General features: G+C 39.2%; 1 protein-coding gene across 4 annotated transcripts in view; it reads left to right on the top strand.

Moving 5' to 3' along the window:
* Nucleotides 1-20,703, top strand: part of LOC134649966 (transcription factor cwo) — a 47,699-nt gene that overhangs the window by 22,392 nt on the left and 4,604 nt on the right. Inside the window, exons 2-7 of one of the 4 annotated variants that reach the window (XM_063504773.1) lie at nt 9,765-9,877; nt 13,455-13,634; nt 16,362-16,523; nt 17,401-17,571; nt 18,365-18,442; nt 19,110-19,291. In XM_063504773.1, coding sequence (XP_063360843.1) covers nt 9,765-9,877; nt 13,455-13,634; nt 16,362-16,523; nt 17,401-17,571; nt 18,365-18,442; nt 19,110-19,291 — 886 coding nt within the window. Of the gene's footprint in view, nt 1-9,764; nt 9,878-13,450; nt 13,635-16,361; nt 16,524-17,400; nt 17,572-18,364; nt 18,443-19,109; nt 19,292-20,703 lie in introns of all 4 variants that reach the window. The other 3 variants (XM_063504774.1, XM_063504776.1, XM_063504775.1) reach the window with 3 other exon arrangements.

Genomic DNA, 20,703 nt, shown 5'->3' on the forward strand with positions numbered 1-20,703 from the left:
TAAAAACTGTAGTAGCTCTGCGAGCTTGTCTCTACAGTGTGGCTACCACCAGTTTGGCACTGACATACAAACGCAACTTACTTTCGAGAACGTATTTTACTGGCGCTTCCATCAATACTATTAGAAAATAAATCATTGTGTCATTCTCGATGGTGATCGCTGATCGCAAATCCGCGACGATATCGGTTATCAGTTATCAGGTTAAATATTTGCGTTATCAATGTTGTGATGACACTGATGACGCTGACATATTGATTGATTTTGAGGATTTACTAGCTGTCATGTGATGTGAACTTTCATAATATTAAGTACTTTCGTAATTTCTGCTTTCATCTGTTATTTGATTCAAACCAAAACTAAATGTGGTCGGGATGACAATGACGTAATAGATAGATAGATAAAAACTTTATTGCAAAACCATATCGTGACAAAAAAAATGAACTTATGATAAGAATAAAACTAAAACTTATGTCTAAAAAGTACTATACTAAACTAATTACTAACTAACTACATACTAGGTTTGTTTTTTGTCACGACTGTGTAAGTGTGTAGTCGCGAAAAGGCGCCGACTCAGCATGTGCTGCAGCATTGCTGCCACAGCGCTGCGTTTTATCAATTGTCAACTACATTTAGGTACTTACACTTACAGAAACAGTAAATGGATCGTGTGCGCCATCGCCAGATACCTATACCAGATATCCTATTTCGTAACTTTCATATTTATAAAACTTTTTAATGGTTCATTTTGGTATAAAAAAATAAAAACTTAGCGTGGTCCGAGTCTAATATGGTCTCTATCTCATTAATTAATTGATATTGCCCACCTGCTGTCATTTCGTGTCGTGGAGGCTATATATCGTTTACCTACAGCCCCCTTGGAGGATACAACTAAACGGAGTAGCCATTAACAGGCTTTCCCCTCTGTCGAAAATAGGCGGCCAACGGTCATACACAATGTATGGACTGACGTTTATCTGACATGGCTATTTTTACGTTACGCATACATTTGACGTTCCCCTCCCCCGCAAAAATCGGCAGACTGTTTTGTACAGAAAATTACAGACATGGCGTCTCCGTTTGATTATATCCTCCAAGACAGCCCCCGACTATGTGCGTGAATCGCGCCGCGATTCGCGCACGAGTTTGGAGGGGGTTTATATAGGAAATAACTTTTTTAGAGGCCACAGATCCCGCAGCGCCGGAAGTTTCCGTTCACGTGACGTCTGCCAGCACGTGTCGGTGACGTCACGTCGCCCGTAGCACGGTGTAGAGTAGAGATGCCCCGAATAGTGTTTTTGGCCGAATACCGAATATTCGGCCCCTCTCTGGGCTGAGGCGCCGAATATTCGGCATAACATTTGTACATTTTGAGTCACATTTATTATGAAAACTGTTCGTCAACAAGACAAACGTTTGCTAAGATTTATTTTTTGTTACCTACTCAGAACTAGTGAATGTAATCAGAGTCAATAAAATCGAACCTATGATAAAAATAAAATTATTAGTAACCAACAAATGCTCAAAAAAACAGTCTTCGTATTTAACAATTTTCCAAGAAAACATTTTAAACATTAAATTTAATGGTCTGCGGTTATTTTTATTGTGTAATTTATCTTTTTAGTTCGGTGTAAGAGATATTCGGTACTAATTCGGCCGAATAGTGGGAAACATTCGGCCGAATACCAAATATTCGGCAAAGTGGCCGAATAGGTCGAATACCGACTAGTTGCCGAATATTCGTGGCATCTCTAGTGTGGAGACTTCGAGATCGTGATGCCCTTCAAGGGCCAGTCGTACCTTAGAGAATTTTCCAATTTTAATTAGGCTTCCGTCGTGGGCATTTTACCTTTCTAGCGAGGATTCTGTGGGCGTGTGCAACGAAATTCGAAAATAGTCTATCTGCATCCCTGTCACTCGTATAATGCTAGAGCGATAAAGACGGGTGTAGACGTTCTTCGAATTTCGAATGGTAATTCCCCAATTCGCGTTCACGTGAACGCGGCACGTGTGGTGACATCACTGAGCGTGTCGCGAGTTGCCGACCTTTCCTATTTGAGACATCTTAAATAAATACGTAATTATGACAGTTGTAATGTTAACTATGTATTAACTAAGTAGATACACTGATCTATAGTTACGTATACACTAAATAGTAGTTTTTTTCAGGGACACTTTATGCTGAACGCTAGTAGGTATAATAGAAGGTGTCTGGCGACTCTGGCGAAAGGTAAATTTTAATGTAATAACCCCTTTTTACCGCCTATACCTTTTTTTAGGGCTCCGTAGCCAAATGGCAACAAAGGTTCCGTAGCCAAATGGCAAAAAAGGAACCCTTATGGATTCGTCATGTCTGTCTGTCTGTCTGTCTGTCTGTCCGTCTGTCCGTCTGTCCGTCCGTATGTCACAGCCACTTTTCTCCGAAACTATCAATCAATCAATCAAATAATTTATTTGCCAGAATACAGTTTTTGATTAGTTGGTAATACAGTTTTTCTTTGTTCAGTGTAAGAACTATAGGTACTGTTGAAACTTGGTAAATAGATGTATTCTGTGAACCGAATTAAGATTTTCACACAAAAATAGAAAAAAAAACAATACATTTTGAGGGTTCCCCATACTTAGAACTGAAACTCAAATTTTTTTTTCATCAAACCCATACGTGAGGGATATCATATCTATGGATAGGTCTTCAAAAATGATATTGAGGTTTCTAATATCATTTTTTTCTAAACTGAACAGTTTGCGCGAGAGACACTTCCAAAGTGGTAAAATGTGTGTCCCCCCCTGTAAGTTCTTCTAAAATAAGAGAATGATAAAACAAAAAAAAAAATGATGTACTTTACCATGCAAACTTCCACCGAAAATTGGTTTGAACGAGATCTAGTAATTAGTTTTTTTAAATACGTCATAAATCCCCTAAATACGGAACCCTTCATGGGCGAGTCCGACTCGCACTTGGCCGCTTTTTTCACCTTTACAACGTCCATCGAACAAATTTAAGCCGAACGAAATAGACGATTTTTACATGTGTAAGTACGGTAGCCCCGGAAATACGAGTACTTACAACAGTAACAACTGTGTTTTAACACATATGTTAAAAAAACACGCTTAAGTATATGCAAACACAACCCAGCAACCGCCGGAAACGTGGTTGAAAACGTGAGCGTGAGCAACGTTTTTTTCAATAAAATGTCGTATTCTTATTGTTTATTAATAACTTTCATATCTGACATGTCTGTGATGAATTGGCGAGATCAGGCGTGGCTCACTCCGCGATTTCGTCGCTTTGCTACAGGTAGCTAAAAGTACATCCGTTCCACACCAATTTTGGTGGCTAGCCATAAGCCGCGCCTGGCGCTGTCGCCACCTAGCGGCCATATCTGTGCTGATCGTTACAGACGCGTTTTGTTAGAGAGTGAGTGGTCCTATTTAGTAGGTATTATTTATTCTGTGGCGAGATAGGGATTGGTACAGAAAATAAATACAGAATGTCCCATAATGGCACGTGAGTGGAATGTTCCCGGTACTGAGTTTGTATGGCGAGAACCAGGAATTTCCAGTTCCGGTACTGTATTTGTACTTGCTGAGTAGAAATAACATTAAAAAATCCCAATTTTGAATAAACAACTTTAAATAAATTGGCCCAAGCAGGGCAAACGGCACCAGCATTAATTAACGCATAAGTCATGTAACTGATGTAACTTTAACTATAAATAGGTAGCCGAGAATAGGTATAGATGAAGGCTACGGTGACCGTGACGCAAGTTCACACGTGTCACGTCACTTGATGCCACCACGTGTACCAGCAGAATTAAGGCCTCTTAAGAGAACTTTGGCTCCCGATCTGGTGAACCGTAGAATACTAAGGAGTAAGGACCTATCGAGTCTGAGCGCTTCGATGTAACGTTGCACTGTAGTTTTGCCATTTTGACTCCTATAATTTCTACTAGCGACCCGCCCCGGCTTTGCACGGGTTAACAAATTATACATAAACCTTACTATTGAATTACTCTATCTATTAAAAAAAACGCATTAAAATCCGTTGCGTAGGTAGTCTAAAAGATCTAAGCATACATACAGACAGAGAGACAGCGGGAAGCGATTTTGTTTTATAGTATGTAGCGATAAATTATCTTCTAGGTTGTTGTCGGATACAATGGCTCACTTTTCGTATATACCTACTTACTTGCAAATAATTACATCGAGGATGAATGTCACTGAGTTTCATAGGATACTTTCCCAAAATACAAATTACCGTCGTAACCCGCGATGTACTTTTATTAATATGCATTAGGTATGCAATGGCTATGCAAATTAATAATCTCTTAACGACACGGTAAATTAAACGTAGAAATAAAAGTATTAAAACGGATTATATAGCGTATATTGAATTTATTTACTTTTGTCTATCTTGATGTATGCGATATAATCCGTTTTAATAATAATAGTAACGGCACCAGTCATGGGACATTTAAGAGGAAATTTTGAGTATTTGTGATATTTCCCTGATACATGTAAAAGTTCTACCGCTTAGCTTGTTAAAAGATGAATATCCTATCCTTCTTTCATGTTTCAGGCGTGTTGTATCAAAGATACTGCAGTTAGTTTCCACATAATTAATAATTTAAAAGTATGGTTTTTTTCTCCAGTCATGGACACCAAAGCTCCAGTAATGGAACCCCGGTAATGGACGTGGATCCAGTAATGGGCCCCCTATAATGGGCATACCCTATCAGTATAAGATATTGGAATAGGGAATAAGTTTTTGGCAAAAAACTAGTTACCTATTAGTCATTTTTGTCACCTGATTGCATTGTCATCCGATTTGCATACGTATCCAAAATTTCAACTCAATCGGAAATCCGAAAGTGGCTCAAATGCCATTTCCAAGATTTGAACCACACTAACTAATACAGGATGGATTTTCTTTTTGGGTCAGTGAGGGCAGCTACCAGATCCCGTGCTGCTACGAGAAAACGGTCTTAGAAGACCTTCCCTCGATTTCAAATTAATGAAGATTGGCTTTTACAGATTTTGGAAAAAACATACAGGGTGCGAGAAAAAGGTAATTTTTGACAAACTTTTTTTTTTATGCCAATCGATCCCATTCCTATTGAGGATCAAAAGCTTGTATGGAACAAAAAAAAATTCCGGGTAGAAAAGCCACAAATCGAGGAAAACATTTCCCATACAATTTGTATGAAAATGAAAACTTATATTTTTCACATGCTATTTTTGTATGCCAATCGATTCCATTCCTATCCAGTATCAATAGTTTTTTTGGGGTCAATGGAAAAAGTTTTTATTAATTTGTGGCTTTTTAGTACATTATCGTAAGTTGACCCCAAAGAAACTATTGATACTAGATAAGAATGGAATCAATTTTCATAGAAAAATAGCATGTGAAAAATAAAAGTTTTGATTTTGATACAAATTGTATGAGAAAAGTTTTCCTCGATTTGTGGCTTTTCTAGCCGGAATTTTTTTTAGCTCCATACAAGCTTTTGATCCTCAATAGGAATGGGATCGATTGGCATCAAAAAAAAGATTGTCAAAAATTACCTTTTTCTCGCACCCTGTATGTTTTTTCCAAAATCTGTAAAAGCCAATCTTCATTAATTTGAAATCGAGGGAAGGTTTTCTAAGACCGTTTTCTCGTCGCAGCACGGGATCTGGTAGCTACCCTCACTGACCCAAAAAGAAAATCCACCCTGTATACAAACTAACAGGGCAAGTTAAATAAAATTTTGTAAAAACGATATTAATTTATCCGAAGTCCGAGAAGACCTCCTGACATAGTTCGTACGAGTAACTACATTATACTTCTGTATTGTTTAAACATGAAATTACGCCATGGCAAGCATCATTATGTAAATTATCCCATCATAGGAGGTATGCAGTTTTACAGCTCCTATAATGGGATTGGGCAAAATACTACTATTTTTTATACATCTCTAGAGTCACAACATAATGTGTTGTATACCTTATCTCATGGTAAATGCAATTAACAAAACACATTCTAGTTTACACCAAGTAATAATTAATTACAATTTAATATATGAACTCACCTCTCTTAGCGAAGTTGTTAAGAATTCTTACTGGTTATTTTTTCCAGTGACACGACAACTTTTGGGTTGGCGCCAATTTCTTAAAAATTAACCGAAATTAATAAAAAGTAAAACTTAAACAGCTCTATGGCTCTTATTTTTGGTAAAATATTGCCAGTGTTTATAAACTACTTTTACATACTTATTTTAGAGGATTTGTGGTTTTATGTCCCATTACCGGTTCCACGTCCATTATAGGGTCCATTACGTAATCATTTATTTACAAACAAGATAGATTAATAGTTTTAATAGTTTTATTTCATGAGTAACTACCGCGATAACCGAACTCCGAAGACAATATTAAACGTAGAAGCTAAAAAACCGGCCAAGAGCATGGTCATGCTCAGTGTATCAAAAATGCGTATCTAAAAAAACAGGCAAACAATCTCTGTAAAATATAACGATGCGTGCGGTAGGTACACTAAATGCCACGAGCTATGACTCGGGCTTGGCCAAATTTTTGTTTACTTGCGTTCATTTATAAAAAGTAATGTGATTGAACTTGCCAATTCAACACTTTAAACTCTCGCGTTTTGTACACATATTCCAATTCAACTTAAGTTTAAAGTAATTGTGACGTCACTACCGGTCGCCTACCCCACCTGACGAACAGGTAGAAGTGGTCAGGCTTGGAGGGGTGATGATCTAATAAAAGGCCTTGCTCCTCATTGAAGCGACCATTATTATCTGAGCAGCCTTAGGAGTAAGACCTTAACAGCCTATGCTTACAAAAGTGTCCTAAAAAGTGTATTATTGTTGTTTACTGTACGATGGTGCTACTCATAGGTAAGTATTACCAAAATAGCTAAAGTGCTGAGACTTTGAAAAGTGTGCTGTATAATGTTATAAATAAACGATAAATATGAGTATTACAACGAAGTTTCTTTTCTACACCGAAGACCTCAGCCGTCCTACTAAGAATTACTACGAATAGCGCAATTAGCGCACAAAAGGAAGCCGAGCGCTAACATATATAACCACCAATATACTAATCCACGCGTACGAAGTCGCGGGCAACAGCTAGTATTAATATAACTCCACAAAATAAATATAAGCGCAGGCAAACACGAATTACTACGTATACACTGTACAGAGCATGCGTGTACCAAATTGGTACTACCAATATGAGTTATAGTCATAAGTTATGACAAGTATAAATGTATACCGCCATGTTTTTCTTCGAGTCACGCGACTCACGCGCATCATATTTATATTTTTAGCGTAAAAAAAAGTTAAAAAACAATGGTGATCTCGAGGTATCAGTAGTCAGTACCCCTACGAGTACGAGTTTGCGTTAAGTGTAATTTTGTATGGGATTTCGAGTTTCAAAAACGTCCCGCTTGGTGCGCTGTTCAAAATCCCATACAAAAAAATAAACATAACGCAAACGCGAACGCTTTCACGGTATTGAATAAAATGTATACTAAGGGTTCGAATATGTAGAAGAGCAATAGACATGTTCGCGGTAGATATTGTGTCAGATTTTGATAGCACAGTATGTGCAAGTGTTATTTTAAACGTGATAATTAAAACACCTGTGCCAGTCTGTGCTATCAAAATCGCTGCAGACTTAACTTTGTCTGAATCTAATACCACCTTCTATAGTATCTATTTATTTTCCTCTCTATCGCTTTTCCATATTCGAATAAAAGAAAAGCAGACAACGATATTTTAGTATTCGCGGTAAGCTCTACACACAAATGCTTTTGCTCGGAACTTACTCTTGGCCGATTTTCACAAACATACTGTTTACTGAATGACAATCGAATCATTTATTCATCGTTGTATTGATGAATAAATTCAAAAGCTGTCGTATATAGGTTCTGAATTTGTAAGTGACTATGACTAGAGTCGGACCAAGAAAAGTCTGCAGCGGATTTGATAGCCCACGCAGGGCAAGTGTCATTTTAAACGTCAAACTTCTATGAATTTATAACGTGTAAATAACACTTGCACTGCGTGGGCTATCAAAATCGCTGCAGACTTTTCTTGGTCTAACTCTACCTGGCGTGTAAATCGTCCCTGGTGCAGACTTAATTATACGACAAATGATGATGATGGAATTTCCTTTTGCAGAGTTGCTCCTTTTGACTCACAGATTGATTTAGGAAGGAGAGCCAATTTTTGATGCAAAATTTTGACTTCAGGGGCGGTGCCCCCCGAAATTTGTAAAAAATAAAGTTTTGCTATTTGGTCAAGTTTGGTATCATTTTCGTGTAACTCAAGGATGCTAAATTCATTTCTGATATTTAATTTATATGGTTTCATATAAATAATTTGAAAAAAAAAAATGAAAAATAAAAATTTGCTATTTTATTTTTTTCAGAATAAATGCCAAATTTTTTCTTATACACTAAAAATAAAAATTTCATGAAATAGCCATACTATTTCTCGTTATAAAAAGTATACACATGGCATATTTATTTCTAAAAAATGTGAAGAAATAAAATATAAATAAAATATAGACCTACTTTCGACCACACGCGAATAGTATACAACGATGTATGTTACAGCTATTAGAATTACGGCGTGTGATGATGATGAGATACCTTTTAGCATAATGAGTCCTTAGAAGCCTTAGATCATTTTAGGAAGGAGAGCCACCTTGATTTTTGGTCCGCAATGTATAACTAAAATCGCATGCGAGTTCGCGCGCCGTCTAAACTCAAAACTCAAAAATGCGCGTTTACCCAGAGATAAGACCTAGCTAGTTCGATTTTTCGTCCCCGAAAACCCCCATATACAAAAATTCATCGAAAACGTTGGAGCCGTTTCCGAGATCCCTGAAATATATATATGTAAATAAATAAACAAGAATTGCTCATTTAAAAGTATTAGATAGATAGATTAGATAGATAGATAGATAGATTAGATTAGATAGATAGATTACATACTTAAGCATCGCAATCTCTATGGCAATGGTCATTTGTGCTCTACATATTTTACATACGCTTATTTAATAAACTCAAGTAAAATCGGACCGCCATGGTCATTTTATTTAAAAAACCGGACCCCTGAAGACCCCTGTTCTATGGTATCCGATAATTTCAGTTTTTACCTATACCTATTCAGTCAACTACGTCCTATAAGATTTACTTTCTCACCTACTTACATACTTAAACCACGATTGATGGCTTGACGTGACGTAGAGATATGACGTCGCGAGAATGGCTAACGACAAATCATCATAATAGCTCCAGTCAACACGTGAAGTCGTATAAGATATCAGTCGTCACGAGATGTGAAAACGTGACTTAAATATGCATGCTTCTGTGGTGATGGAGCCACGGGTAATTAAAATCAGCAAAATCCTGACCACTTGCATAAGGTATATTCTTGTAGAGTACCTACGCCTTGAAGAAGTCGTCCTAGTTCGAATCCTATCCCATCTCTACTAAACATTATACAGGTTGAGCAAGAAAAATGGTCCTGTATGAGAATACGAGATATTACAGTTTGTTTATAGTTAACCTTTCCATCGACTACCATCAGGATTGTATATTGTATAATTGTATATGATATTTAGAATGGCGCAATGGTGAAGTAGGATAGCTAATGATACGTACCATGTATAATGATGACACATTAGACTATTATAAAATCAGCCTTTTTCTTGTTAAAAATTACGTTTATTAACGTATTTTTGTCTTGTTGCAGCTACAACAACACCGAGGAGTTTCGTAATGGCGAGCAGCTGGGCTTCGCGGCCCCCTCGGAGGACGAGGACTACCAGGCCGGCTTTCTGAAGAAGGGGAAGGTCGCCAGGGCAAGTTTATACATGCCCGCTTTTATACCTACTTTTGCATGTCTAGTTCCTCTAACTATCGATTTGGCAGCGACAAAGTATGGCAGCGCAATTGTAAAGGAATTTTGATGTTTATAGTGACTCTTCCATTTCAGTCGTTGGCCCGGTCGCTGCAGAGATAGCTTAGACGGACTCTACATATATAGACTGCTAAAATCATAACATGTTACATCAAGCTCTTTTGCGACATACTTACACAGGTGTCTGTCTAGTTATGTTTGCATTATGACTACCTACTTATATGTAGTAGGTATCTACTTATTGTCATGTCGCTGCTATTTATAACTTCAGACAGTTAAAACTTAAAATGCAATTAAAATGAGACAGCACGGATATGATGGTCGTTCTTCTATGTGACAACGTGATAAAACAGCGTCCGCCACATTCAATCGCCCGGTGTTAAAAGTGTCGGTTATTTTATCACGTGGATAAATCCATCCATAATACGCCTGCTGGTTTTGATACGACCTTGACGATCGTCTTGGTGTTTGGCGCGTATCCCAGTCACGACTTTCACTTAATTTCGCCTTTTGCGTTAGATAGGATACTTCCACGGGTATCTATCGAGATATATAAAGAATTTCCATAAATAATCAGTTATCTCAAAGGAAAATTCTACCCAATACTCTAGTTGTTTGACCCCGGCGGTTATCTGAGCAAAACAAGGGTGCTGTGCTCGACATGTTTGGCCTATAATCAAGATTGAGCTAAGGTTTCACTTGTCCATGGATCTCGTAGTTTACAGGGTCAGTGTGCCTATATTACTAAGTCCTAGTCCAAAAATAGCATTACGCTTAGAATATAAAAAAAAACACCAAAGACTTAAATCTAGTCCGAAACGCAATAGCGACACACCAATGACATAAAAACCCGATTGCAGTGTCATTTACCTCATCCTCACTAAAAGTTCCAAGTCATCGATTAAATCCATTTCAATTTAGACCCTAGTTCACGGTAATGAAGTTTATTTTTCAAGTGCGTAGAGCAGGAGTTACGTGGTCAAGGCGCGGGCGAGTTGTGCAACGTGGACGACGCACGTGGCCCGCCACGCTCCGGCCTAATGCCAATTTATGCTGCACTATCTCGTATTTCTGTACCTAGAGACGAATTCGACTTGTTTGAATTACGGCTGGTGATGTAGCGATTTTATAGTCAGATTTAAGAAGATTTAAGCTTATGTTTTATGTGACTGATTAGGGCTAGATAGATACGCTCGTAGATAAATCCGTTTTGATTTTATGCAACAAAATAATATTTTTTATTTACCTATTTTGCTTAAGCATGAACAGACAGACAAAGTTACTTTTGCAATTATAAATAGTACCTATATAAGCGGGGATTAATTTTAATTGGCTTAAGGAGGAGATTACCAATTAAACGTGATTTTTGTTTTTTTGTTGAGTTCCCTAGCTATAATATCTCGAAGACTGGCTGGCCCGATTTAAAAAATTATATTTTTTTGGGTAAATAATAGTCCCATTTTCCTTGCTGCCCCTGGGATCCTAAAGAAACTGAGGGATCTCTTAAAATACTATAGGAATACCTAGTGTTTTAGGTATTTTTTATAGTAGGTGACAGGTAATACTTCCTATCGGAAAGCATTAATTTGATAAAGTCCTACTGTGGTCCAACTAAATACCATAAAATGCCACTTTAAATATCTTTCATAAGACGGTTTTTTCATTTAAAGTTACAGTTCTAGAAATTTCTGTAAAAATATTAGTTTTCCCTGAATATCTCGGGAGCCGTATGTTTCTGGCCAAGGCTGCATTTTAATGCGCGCAACGCACGTGTACCACGTGCCGCGTTTATACAGAGGTTTACAGAAATCCTTTACGATATGTCAACATTATATGTAGTTACCTATAGTAATGGATCCACGGGTACGTGAAATCAGCAAAATCCTAACCACTTGATTATATGTCGAGACTTATAATGATATTATGAATGAAGAGGATTCATAATTTTAAAGGTAGATAGAATAATACTATTTACAAAGAATGCATGAGAAACCGGACATGTGCGAGTCGGACTCGCCCACCGAGGGTTCCGTACTTTTTAGTATTAGTAGTAGTAGTAGTAAACTGTACAATAAAGTACAAAAAGACAAAAAAAATAACAAAAAAAATTGTAAGAAGTACAAAGGTGAACTTATCCTTTTGAGGGATATCTTCCAGTTAACCTTTGAGTAGATGATAAGAGAGAGTGAAAAGAGGGTGACAAATGCAGTATTTGTTGTTATAGCGGCACAGAAATACATCATCTGTGAAAATTTCAACTGTTATTGCTATCACGGTTCATGATATACAGCCTGGTGACAGACAGACAGACGGACAGTGGTGTCTTATAGTAATAGGGTCCCGTTTTTACCCTTTGGGTATGGAACCCTAAAAATGATTCTATTAGTTTAAATGATGGACTTAATGCCTTAAGGCATTCTCTACTAGTTAATGCAGGGATTACAAAGTCTTTTAACCTCGTAAGGCCCACCGTACAAGATCTTTCTATTTTTAATTTGAACCTTGTTGTATATAAAATTACTATCTTTCTTAAAATTCATGCATGTGGCTAATTGATAATTAAAATGATAATAGTCTCGGCTCGGGTGTAGTTACGGACTGCAGGTGTTTGGTAGCCCTATATACCCTGACCTGCCTCAAACTACTCTCGACTCGAGTCTCAAGTACTAATTTGTCTTATCCGCCACACTCGTACATGCCTTGAGACGTGACGCGATGTTACTGCGTAGTTCCCTACTGTGAGAAACGTTTGCACGTGTAGAGGAAAACCTACGTTGGTAATTTTAGATCGCTGTTTGCGGCTAAAAAGTGCAGCCGGGCGTTTTTTAGTCAGGATTGTTTTTATCTTTGACTAGCGACGTGCCCGGGCTTCGCACGGGTTAACAAATTATACATAAACCGTCCTCTTGAATCAGTCTATCTATTAAAACCGCATCAAAATCCGTTGCGTACTTTTAAAAATCTAAGCATACATTAGGGACAGACAGCGGGAAGCGACTTTGTTTTTTTTATACTATGTACCTAGTGATTTTAGCAGTCTATCTATGTTTAGTATGTGTAATTGTGTATGCATTTTATAGTAGGTACCTAAATCAATTTTTTAACAAGCAGATACGTCTGCGAGCGATATTCTATTTATTATTAGTATGTACCTACTTTGTAATTAATGTATGTTTTACTCTTATACGGTAGCATTGTATAAACTATCATGAAGCCCATTTTTATAAATTAGAGTAAATCGATTTGTTTTTATGACCAGTAAACAATGAATTGCTTATTGTTATAATTTATGTATTATTGCTGATTGTTTATTGTTTTTTCAACAAAAATCTTCAATATTAAAGATTTTCTACTCTCTTTACGCAAAAAAGCTACATATTATTAACCTACAGTTACTAAACTTTTTTAAAGCGGGAAGCCGGGAACATTTATGGTCAGGTTTAGGTAGATTTCACCTGTATAAATAGCTACTGACTACGTCACACGAAAAAGCCTATCACGTTCCCTTTCGTCCACAGCAAGACCCGATGTCCCACCGAATCATCGAGAAGCGTCGGCGGGACCGCATGAACAACTGCCTCGCGGACCTGTCCCGCCTCATCCCGCCCGAGTACCTCAAGAAGGGCCGCGGCCGCGTCGAGAAAACCGAGATCATCGAGATGGCCATCCGACACCTCAAGTTCTTACAGGAGCGAGCCAATGGTTTGTACCATGGCCTTGCCTTGGGCTGCGACTACGGTAATGTCTTTACTATGTCGGTGGAGTTGTTAGCCGCACGGGTTGCCAGTTTTGAGTTTGAGGTAATGAGAATGAGGTAATGTAAGGGCGCCGATGGGTTATTCAGGAGGGTTGTTTCGATTGAGATATTGGTGTTAGATATGAAAGGGCGAATGCAGGGGTAACGGGTCACATCGGTGAATGTTTTGTAGATTTGGCTAGTGTAGTACCTTCCTACCTTTTATTAAATGATTTCTCTTGTTTAATACAAATCATTTTCAAATTAATCATGTTAACACTGTTAAACGCATTAAGGGATTCCAAAATATCTAGGTACGAGTATCAATTCCCTGCATCCGTCCTTACTTGTATTTTCAAAATCACTTTATTTTTTTTATTTTTTTTTATATCACAGGTTCATTAATTTAATAGAATGTATATTCTGAGTCATCATGTCTTTTGGGGTTAGGAGTAGCAATGAAGAATTGAACAATATTTTGGTCTGGGATAAGTAAGAGAAATTACTAGGCAGTCATCGATAGGTATCATGAGTTTTCTTATAACTCTGAGTGGTTTTACAAGAATCGATTGGCAGTAAATGTTCAAATAACCCTTCTCAATAATGTACTTACACCTACTTGGTTCGTCAGACCGCCGCTGGTCAGATTTGGTTAGTTGTCTGGCAATCAGGATTTACTTTTTTATGTTTTACCGCGGATGACAGCTCCTCGCCCGTTATTTTTAAAGTTTAGGGAATCCGCAAACTTCTTAATGTTGCATTCAGAAGTGCTTCAAGCGCTACCTTAAAAATAGAAGCATTATATTCTACTTCAATGAACGACACAGCATACCTACAAGCAGCAACACTTAACTGTCCATCGATATATTCGATATAAACGAAATGTCCACTGTATAAACGAAATATTGCTTAGAATTAGAAATGCAACGCGTAGGAAGCTAAAACTAAACTTACTTGACATAACTTGTCTATGTAGATAGGTTTTCTCGTTATTTCTGTTTGTTATTTAATATTATTTAGTTATTCTAGAAGTTATCTAGACCTCACTGCGTGCATAAATTAAGATCGTAAAAACGTCGTGTAAATCGTGAAGTGGCAAAGGTGTTAAATATTATAAATAAATGAGTACGAGTATAGTAACGAGCGCAGCACGCGTCTGACCGCGTTTTCTAAAGGCCGCGGTTCGAATAGCAAACCAACGCTTCATACTGAGATATTTCATCACGAAAGGAGAATAGGAGGTAACCATTTCGAACCTTGTCACAGTGCCAATCAATATGAAAGTCGCTAGAGACCTCATACTATTCGTCACTGTGACAAGGTACCTACGAAATGGTACTGAAATTAAATTCCTTGACCGTAGGTACAACTGGCGAAGCTAACCTTTCGAAATAAACCGTTGAAAAAAAAAGGAACAAAAATGCGAGAATCTGTTAAAATGTTGTCCTAACTAATCAAGACATAAGAGGAACGTAAATAGTAGGTATACGTAAACAGTACTCCTTCACGCTTTGATAATAAAGTAGGTACTCCTTTAGGTACGCTTTGTTCATGGGCACCTACCTGCTCTGCCCATATAACGGAAAAGTGTATAATCTTTCGGAGTAATCGGTTCAAGAATTAGGTCGGAATTTCAATTGCAATAGGAAACTCCTACCTTCTAATCCAGTAAATTTGTCGAATTTTGTAACGTGGCTCTTCTGCGTCAAATCCAGTAGTTATGATTTTATGCACACTTATTTATGATGTTGGCCTAATTAATAATCCAAGTTTGTGGACCTCGAGCGCCGAACGCAATTTTGTCAAATATCGAAAAAACCGCGAAAATTTCGGTTTTCTTTTAGATTTGGGCGATTATAACCCTAATATGAAAATGATATATAACTTGCCCTAGTTCCTAAGAGTAGGAAGAAATACTTATAGCATTGATTGGACCTGGGGATCCAACCCTTTCCTCTCCGTTTTTCGGGGGTAGGCACGGTACGATCTCGTGGCTACCGGGCCAAATCCTTGACCTTAAAAGGAACAATCATGCCAAGCGGCATCGCCTGAGACAAAAGTGCATACTCACTGCATTCACTTAGCCTACGTATTCAATTTCAAAAAATTAAAAATTTCGAAAAGCTTTATCTCTGAAACTATTCAATCTACAGAGATAATTCTAGTGTCGTATTATTGCAAATTTAGTCTTCTTTAAAAACGCCCTGAAAAGGTACTTTCAAAAACTAGTCTTTTAGGGTTGTAATCGCCCAAATCTAAAAGAAAACACAAATTTTCGCGGTTTTATCAATTTTTGGCAGTTAATTGCGTTCGGCGCTCGAGGTCACAAACTTGGATTATTAATTGAGTCAACATCATAAATAAGTCTGCAAAAAATCAGAACTACTTGGACGCAAACGCTAAATGTATAAATTTACTGTATTATTGGTTCAAGGTATGCTTCTAGCATTAAATTGGCAGGATGCCTTGTCAATTCAGATGATTAAAAACGAAAAAAATATCAAAAATTCCGTGTTACATGCAAAAACTTTTATTGAGCAGAGGATGTTTAGTTTAGGCAAGACCTCGGACTCCATAACAAAAGCCGAGCAACGCCCTCTAGCGATGACGATGTTTAGCTTAGGCAGGGTGCGTTTAATCCGATGCGTTGGCACCAGCGCATCAGTACCATGTTGTCGCGGATTCTGTTCTAGCGGCCGACCGTGTGGCGGGCGAGGAGTTCCGTGCTGGCTTCCAGGAGGCGGTCGCCGAGGCGGCCAGGTTCCTCGCGGAGGTGCAGGGCTACGGGCCAGCGGACGGGCTGTGTGTGCAGCTGGCTTCACATCTGCAGAGACACGTCGAGATGATCACTAAAGGTAAGAGATTTTTTGCCTCTTGATTCTGATTGTTTGTGATGGACAGTTCCTTCCCAGTTGATGCGAGCGGATAGAGTATGTGTGCAGTTGTCATGTTTAGAAGCAGATGAAAATGATCGCTAAAAGTAAGGTCCTCAGAGTAAGTTATGGCTGGTGCCAGGTTTCTGGTGGGGGTGCAGGGTACGGGCCGGCGAATGAACTATGTTGCAATTGTCATCTTTAGAGGCACGTTGAAATGCTTCCTAAAGGTAAACTGTTCAGGTAAATTAGCCTTTTATAGTCTCACAGATTGTTGGTGGAGGTGCTGGGACTGTATGTGCAATTGTGTAGTTGATATTTTAGAAGTACATAGGTCGACGTAAACGACGTGTCGAAGTACATAGGTACCTACAGTCGACGTGTCGATTGTAAATATATCGTTGACGTCGATCGTACGTCGAACTTATCCTGGTAAACTGTTGAGTTGAGGTTCACAGAATACATGTAAGCAGTCAACAACCACATTGTGTACATATCTCGGCATAAGGCAACTGACGGATTATTTTGTGTAGCTCCCAACTCGAGCATTTTGTTAATTTGCCGTCAAATCTTGTTCACTAATAAAGAAGCTTTCAAAGCCCAAGTTTAATGCATATAGTTTGTCAAAGGACTGTCTCATCTCAAACATAGACAGAGAGAATCATACTATCTTTGTCTAACAGTACTAGCACCCAAAAGAAAAGGATGAGTATACTTTTTTTTGTTCTTATTTACTGACGAATTGGTTTTTATTTTATTTCTAGTTATGTTATAATTGTAATGTGTTTGTTACTTTAATAACCTTTTAGTCTTTAAGTACCTATTAAATAAACGTTTGACCAACTATATCGCTCTCCAGGCGAAGCCCCCCGCGACAAGCGGCACCCCACCTCCTCCTCGGAGACGGCCAGCTCCTCCAGCTCCTCGCACGGGCACGTGCCGCGCGACGCCGTGCTCGCACGCCGGCTCGAACCCCCGCAGCCCGAGCTCTATGAACAGCCCGACCAGTACCCCATGGAGTGCGATAGAGGTACGAACTAGTAAGACTTAAGCCCTTGCTACACGGTCGCCGACAAGCCTTCTAACCGTCTGTCCTTGGTCTGACCTTGGTCAGTTTTGGTCAAACTGTCTACACGGTCCGTCCAGACCAAGGCCACGCGGTCTGAGGGGCTTGTCGGCGACCGTGTAGCAAGGGCTTTAGGGCTCGTTTAGACGGCGCGCGAACTCGTATACAATTTTAGTTACATTGCGGACCATTGAGGTGACATCAATTCAGCCGACCGATTAAATGCCGCAATGTAATGAAACTCGCATGCGAGTTCTCGTACCGTCTAAATGAGCCCTAAGTCACAAGAGTCTGAAGGCTTCGCCGTTGGCTACACGCTTGCTTCGAAGAAATCGTACGAGTACGAGTCGGAGTAAAGATTTTGTTTTCGAGCAGGTGGTTAGGAAGTTAAGTATTTGTCTGGCTCCGACCGGCGTGCATTAAGTGCGGTTGCCGTCAGCATCAGCCAAAAAACAACTGTCAGTGTTCACATGCCACTTACCATACTAGACTAAGCTTCTAGTTTTCCCAAGAGTTAGGTATATGGTAGGTCATAACACTGTGTACTATTAATTACATCCTAGGTCCCAAGTCCAAATGCGCTTTTACGCCAATTTGAATAATCTCAAGAAAAAAGTATTTTATTTTTTTACAATATAATTTGCCCTATTGTAATTTGTAACATATACGGGTACCTGTCTACCAACCTACATAGGTACTGTACTGGTATGATCACCAAGTTTGCAGCATGATATAAAGTCTGAGAGTAATTCCACAGAAGGTCTCATCTCTATAGCAGTACGCACACTTCGAGGTCTGGCGGTGCCAAGGACCATGCCGGAACGCTATCGCACCGGTAATTAGCTTTAAAACCTGGATGTATGGGGAAGGCCGGTGAAAGATAATTGTAGATGGCACTCTTCTAGATTCCACACAAGGGAGAGAGATAGGGAGACCTTAAGGAATCCATATACAATCAGAAAGCAGTTACCTTCCCCATAGCTTTATTTTACATACTTAGTTGGCTGGCGCGATAACCCAAAATGAGATTTCGCCTCCAACACAAGAGCACGCCATTTTGCTCGGTCCTGAGCGGATTCACTCTTTATACTGCATAAAAAATAAATAAAAACAAGTTTCGGAAAAAGTACAAAAAGAGGGTCAAAAGTTGTTCTATTACATTGCGTAATTGAGGGTTAAAAACCATCGTTGGAGAGGCAATCCCATTGTGTAGGTACATATGTATTGTACATACACATTTGAATATTGGATAGAGGATTAAATAATTTAGATTGTGTAATGTGTGATGGGCACCTTTGCTTCTGGAAGGGCGCGGGACGAGTTGTTAGACTCGATTTTTTTGTTAAGAGTGGTTTTAACTTTTTTATTTAATTTATTTTAACATCTAGTTATATTTTAGAGTCATAAATTATATTTTTTATTTGATTTATACAATAGTGAGCCTTTTGTGTGACGATGTATGAAGCGGTTATCACTCGCTCGCATTCTCGCATTGTTCCCAGTGACCAACGTGGCCGCAGCACCCGACGAGGCGCCGGCCGAGCCCATGGCGCTGGACGGCCACCGCAAGAGGGAGCCAACGCTGCGGACCATAAGGAAGCCCGAACACGGCGACGACTTCTTACACTCGTACAAGTTCAAGAATTCTATTGAAAGACGGTTTTCGAGGTCACAGGATTGTGAGGTAAGCTGTTAAGTCAGCGTCCTTTACCATGTGTGGCAAGATATGCCCAGGCTTTTAATACAATTTTCTTTACAATTTACGAAATTTGAATAGCAGATATTTTTTACCGTCATCACGTGTTCTGTTCTAGTACTTCTAGTACTAGAACACTAGATGGCGCTACTAACTAGTAAAACAGAATACAGTATAATTAACAGTACACACACGTACAGTACGGCTACCATCAGTTTAGCACTGACATAAACGCTATCGAGAACGTAATTTACTACTTTCTATACATCTCGCTCGTACTCGCATATTAGTGCGAATGAGATGTATAGAAAGTAAATTACGTTCTCGACAGCGTATATATCAGTTTTGACACTGTCAGTAACTCATATGGTACGGGTTCAGTTCTGTAGAGCACACAAACATCACGCCACGAAAGACAGCCAGAACGAAAACGCTGTCTATCAAAATAGATGCGAAAAGTCACGAACCGTGTCGTCCGTCCTATCGTGTAACAACTATAACACGTTATTTTTCTCGCTCGCTAGACACCAAGCGCAATATGCTTCAATTACTTACTGCCCGGAGCAGTCGCGAGCAGAGTCCGCAAAATTGAGTGATACACCACTTACAAAAGTATAGTACATTACTGCAGAGGCCGTGAAGTAAGGGATTGCAGAACGAGATTGTGGTAGACTATATAGCTATAAAGCGAGTCTTGCAATCCCTGTTCCGGCCAAGGATTGTATAGTGCTTTTCTCAAACATTGATCGCTTTCGATCCACGATATACTTAGTCACTAAATCGGCTGGAAAACTATCCAATCAGCGATATTTTTGGCTAAAGTTAATTGGAACGTAAGCAGGGGGGTTTCACTCCGCAGTTTAGGTACATTTGGTCGGCGCGCCCACCGGACAGGCGTATAGCAGTGGGCTGCCGCTCGGCGCGCACGATAGTCGTGTCACATGGCGCTCGCGCAAAATTGAAAATACACAATGGCTTCGAAACTTACTTCCGCGAGAATCAGACATGCTATCTTCGGATAAAAAAATGTATGTTTACATAATCAACGTTTGTAATTCCTACATATTTATCTTAAAAACAATAAATCAGTGGGTATAGGTATAAAAACTTGTCAAGTGATAACCCCGTGCCGACACTCACAGCTCGGTCATAAAACTGCGGCGCGCAAAGGAGATTCACGGTTCGTGCGCGGTTATAAGTTTAAATTTTGCTTGCAGGCGGCGATATAGGTGTAATTTTATACCTAAACCTGACTTTTGTGAAGGAGTGAATTTTCTGTACGGTAGTACTATTAGTTATTCTGTGACGTAAGTCGCTCCGCATTCGGGTCGGGAACGTGCGTCGTCGTGCCTGCCGCGGGGAGCGGGGCTCGGGCCCGGCGCCCCGGCGCGGAGGCGGGC

This window comes from Cydia amplana, chromosome 8 (genome assembly GCF_948474715.1).
Source record: "Cydia amplana chromosome 8, ilCydAmpl1.1, whole genome shotgun sequence".
In the NCBI taxonomy this organism is placed as follows: Eukaryota; Metazoa; Arthropoda; class Insecta; order Lepidoptera; family Tortricidae; genus Cydia; species Cydia amplana.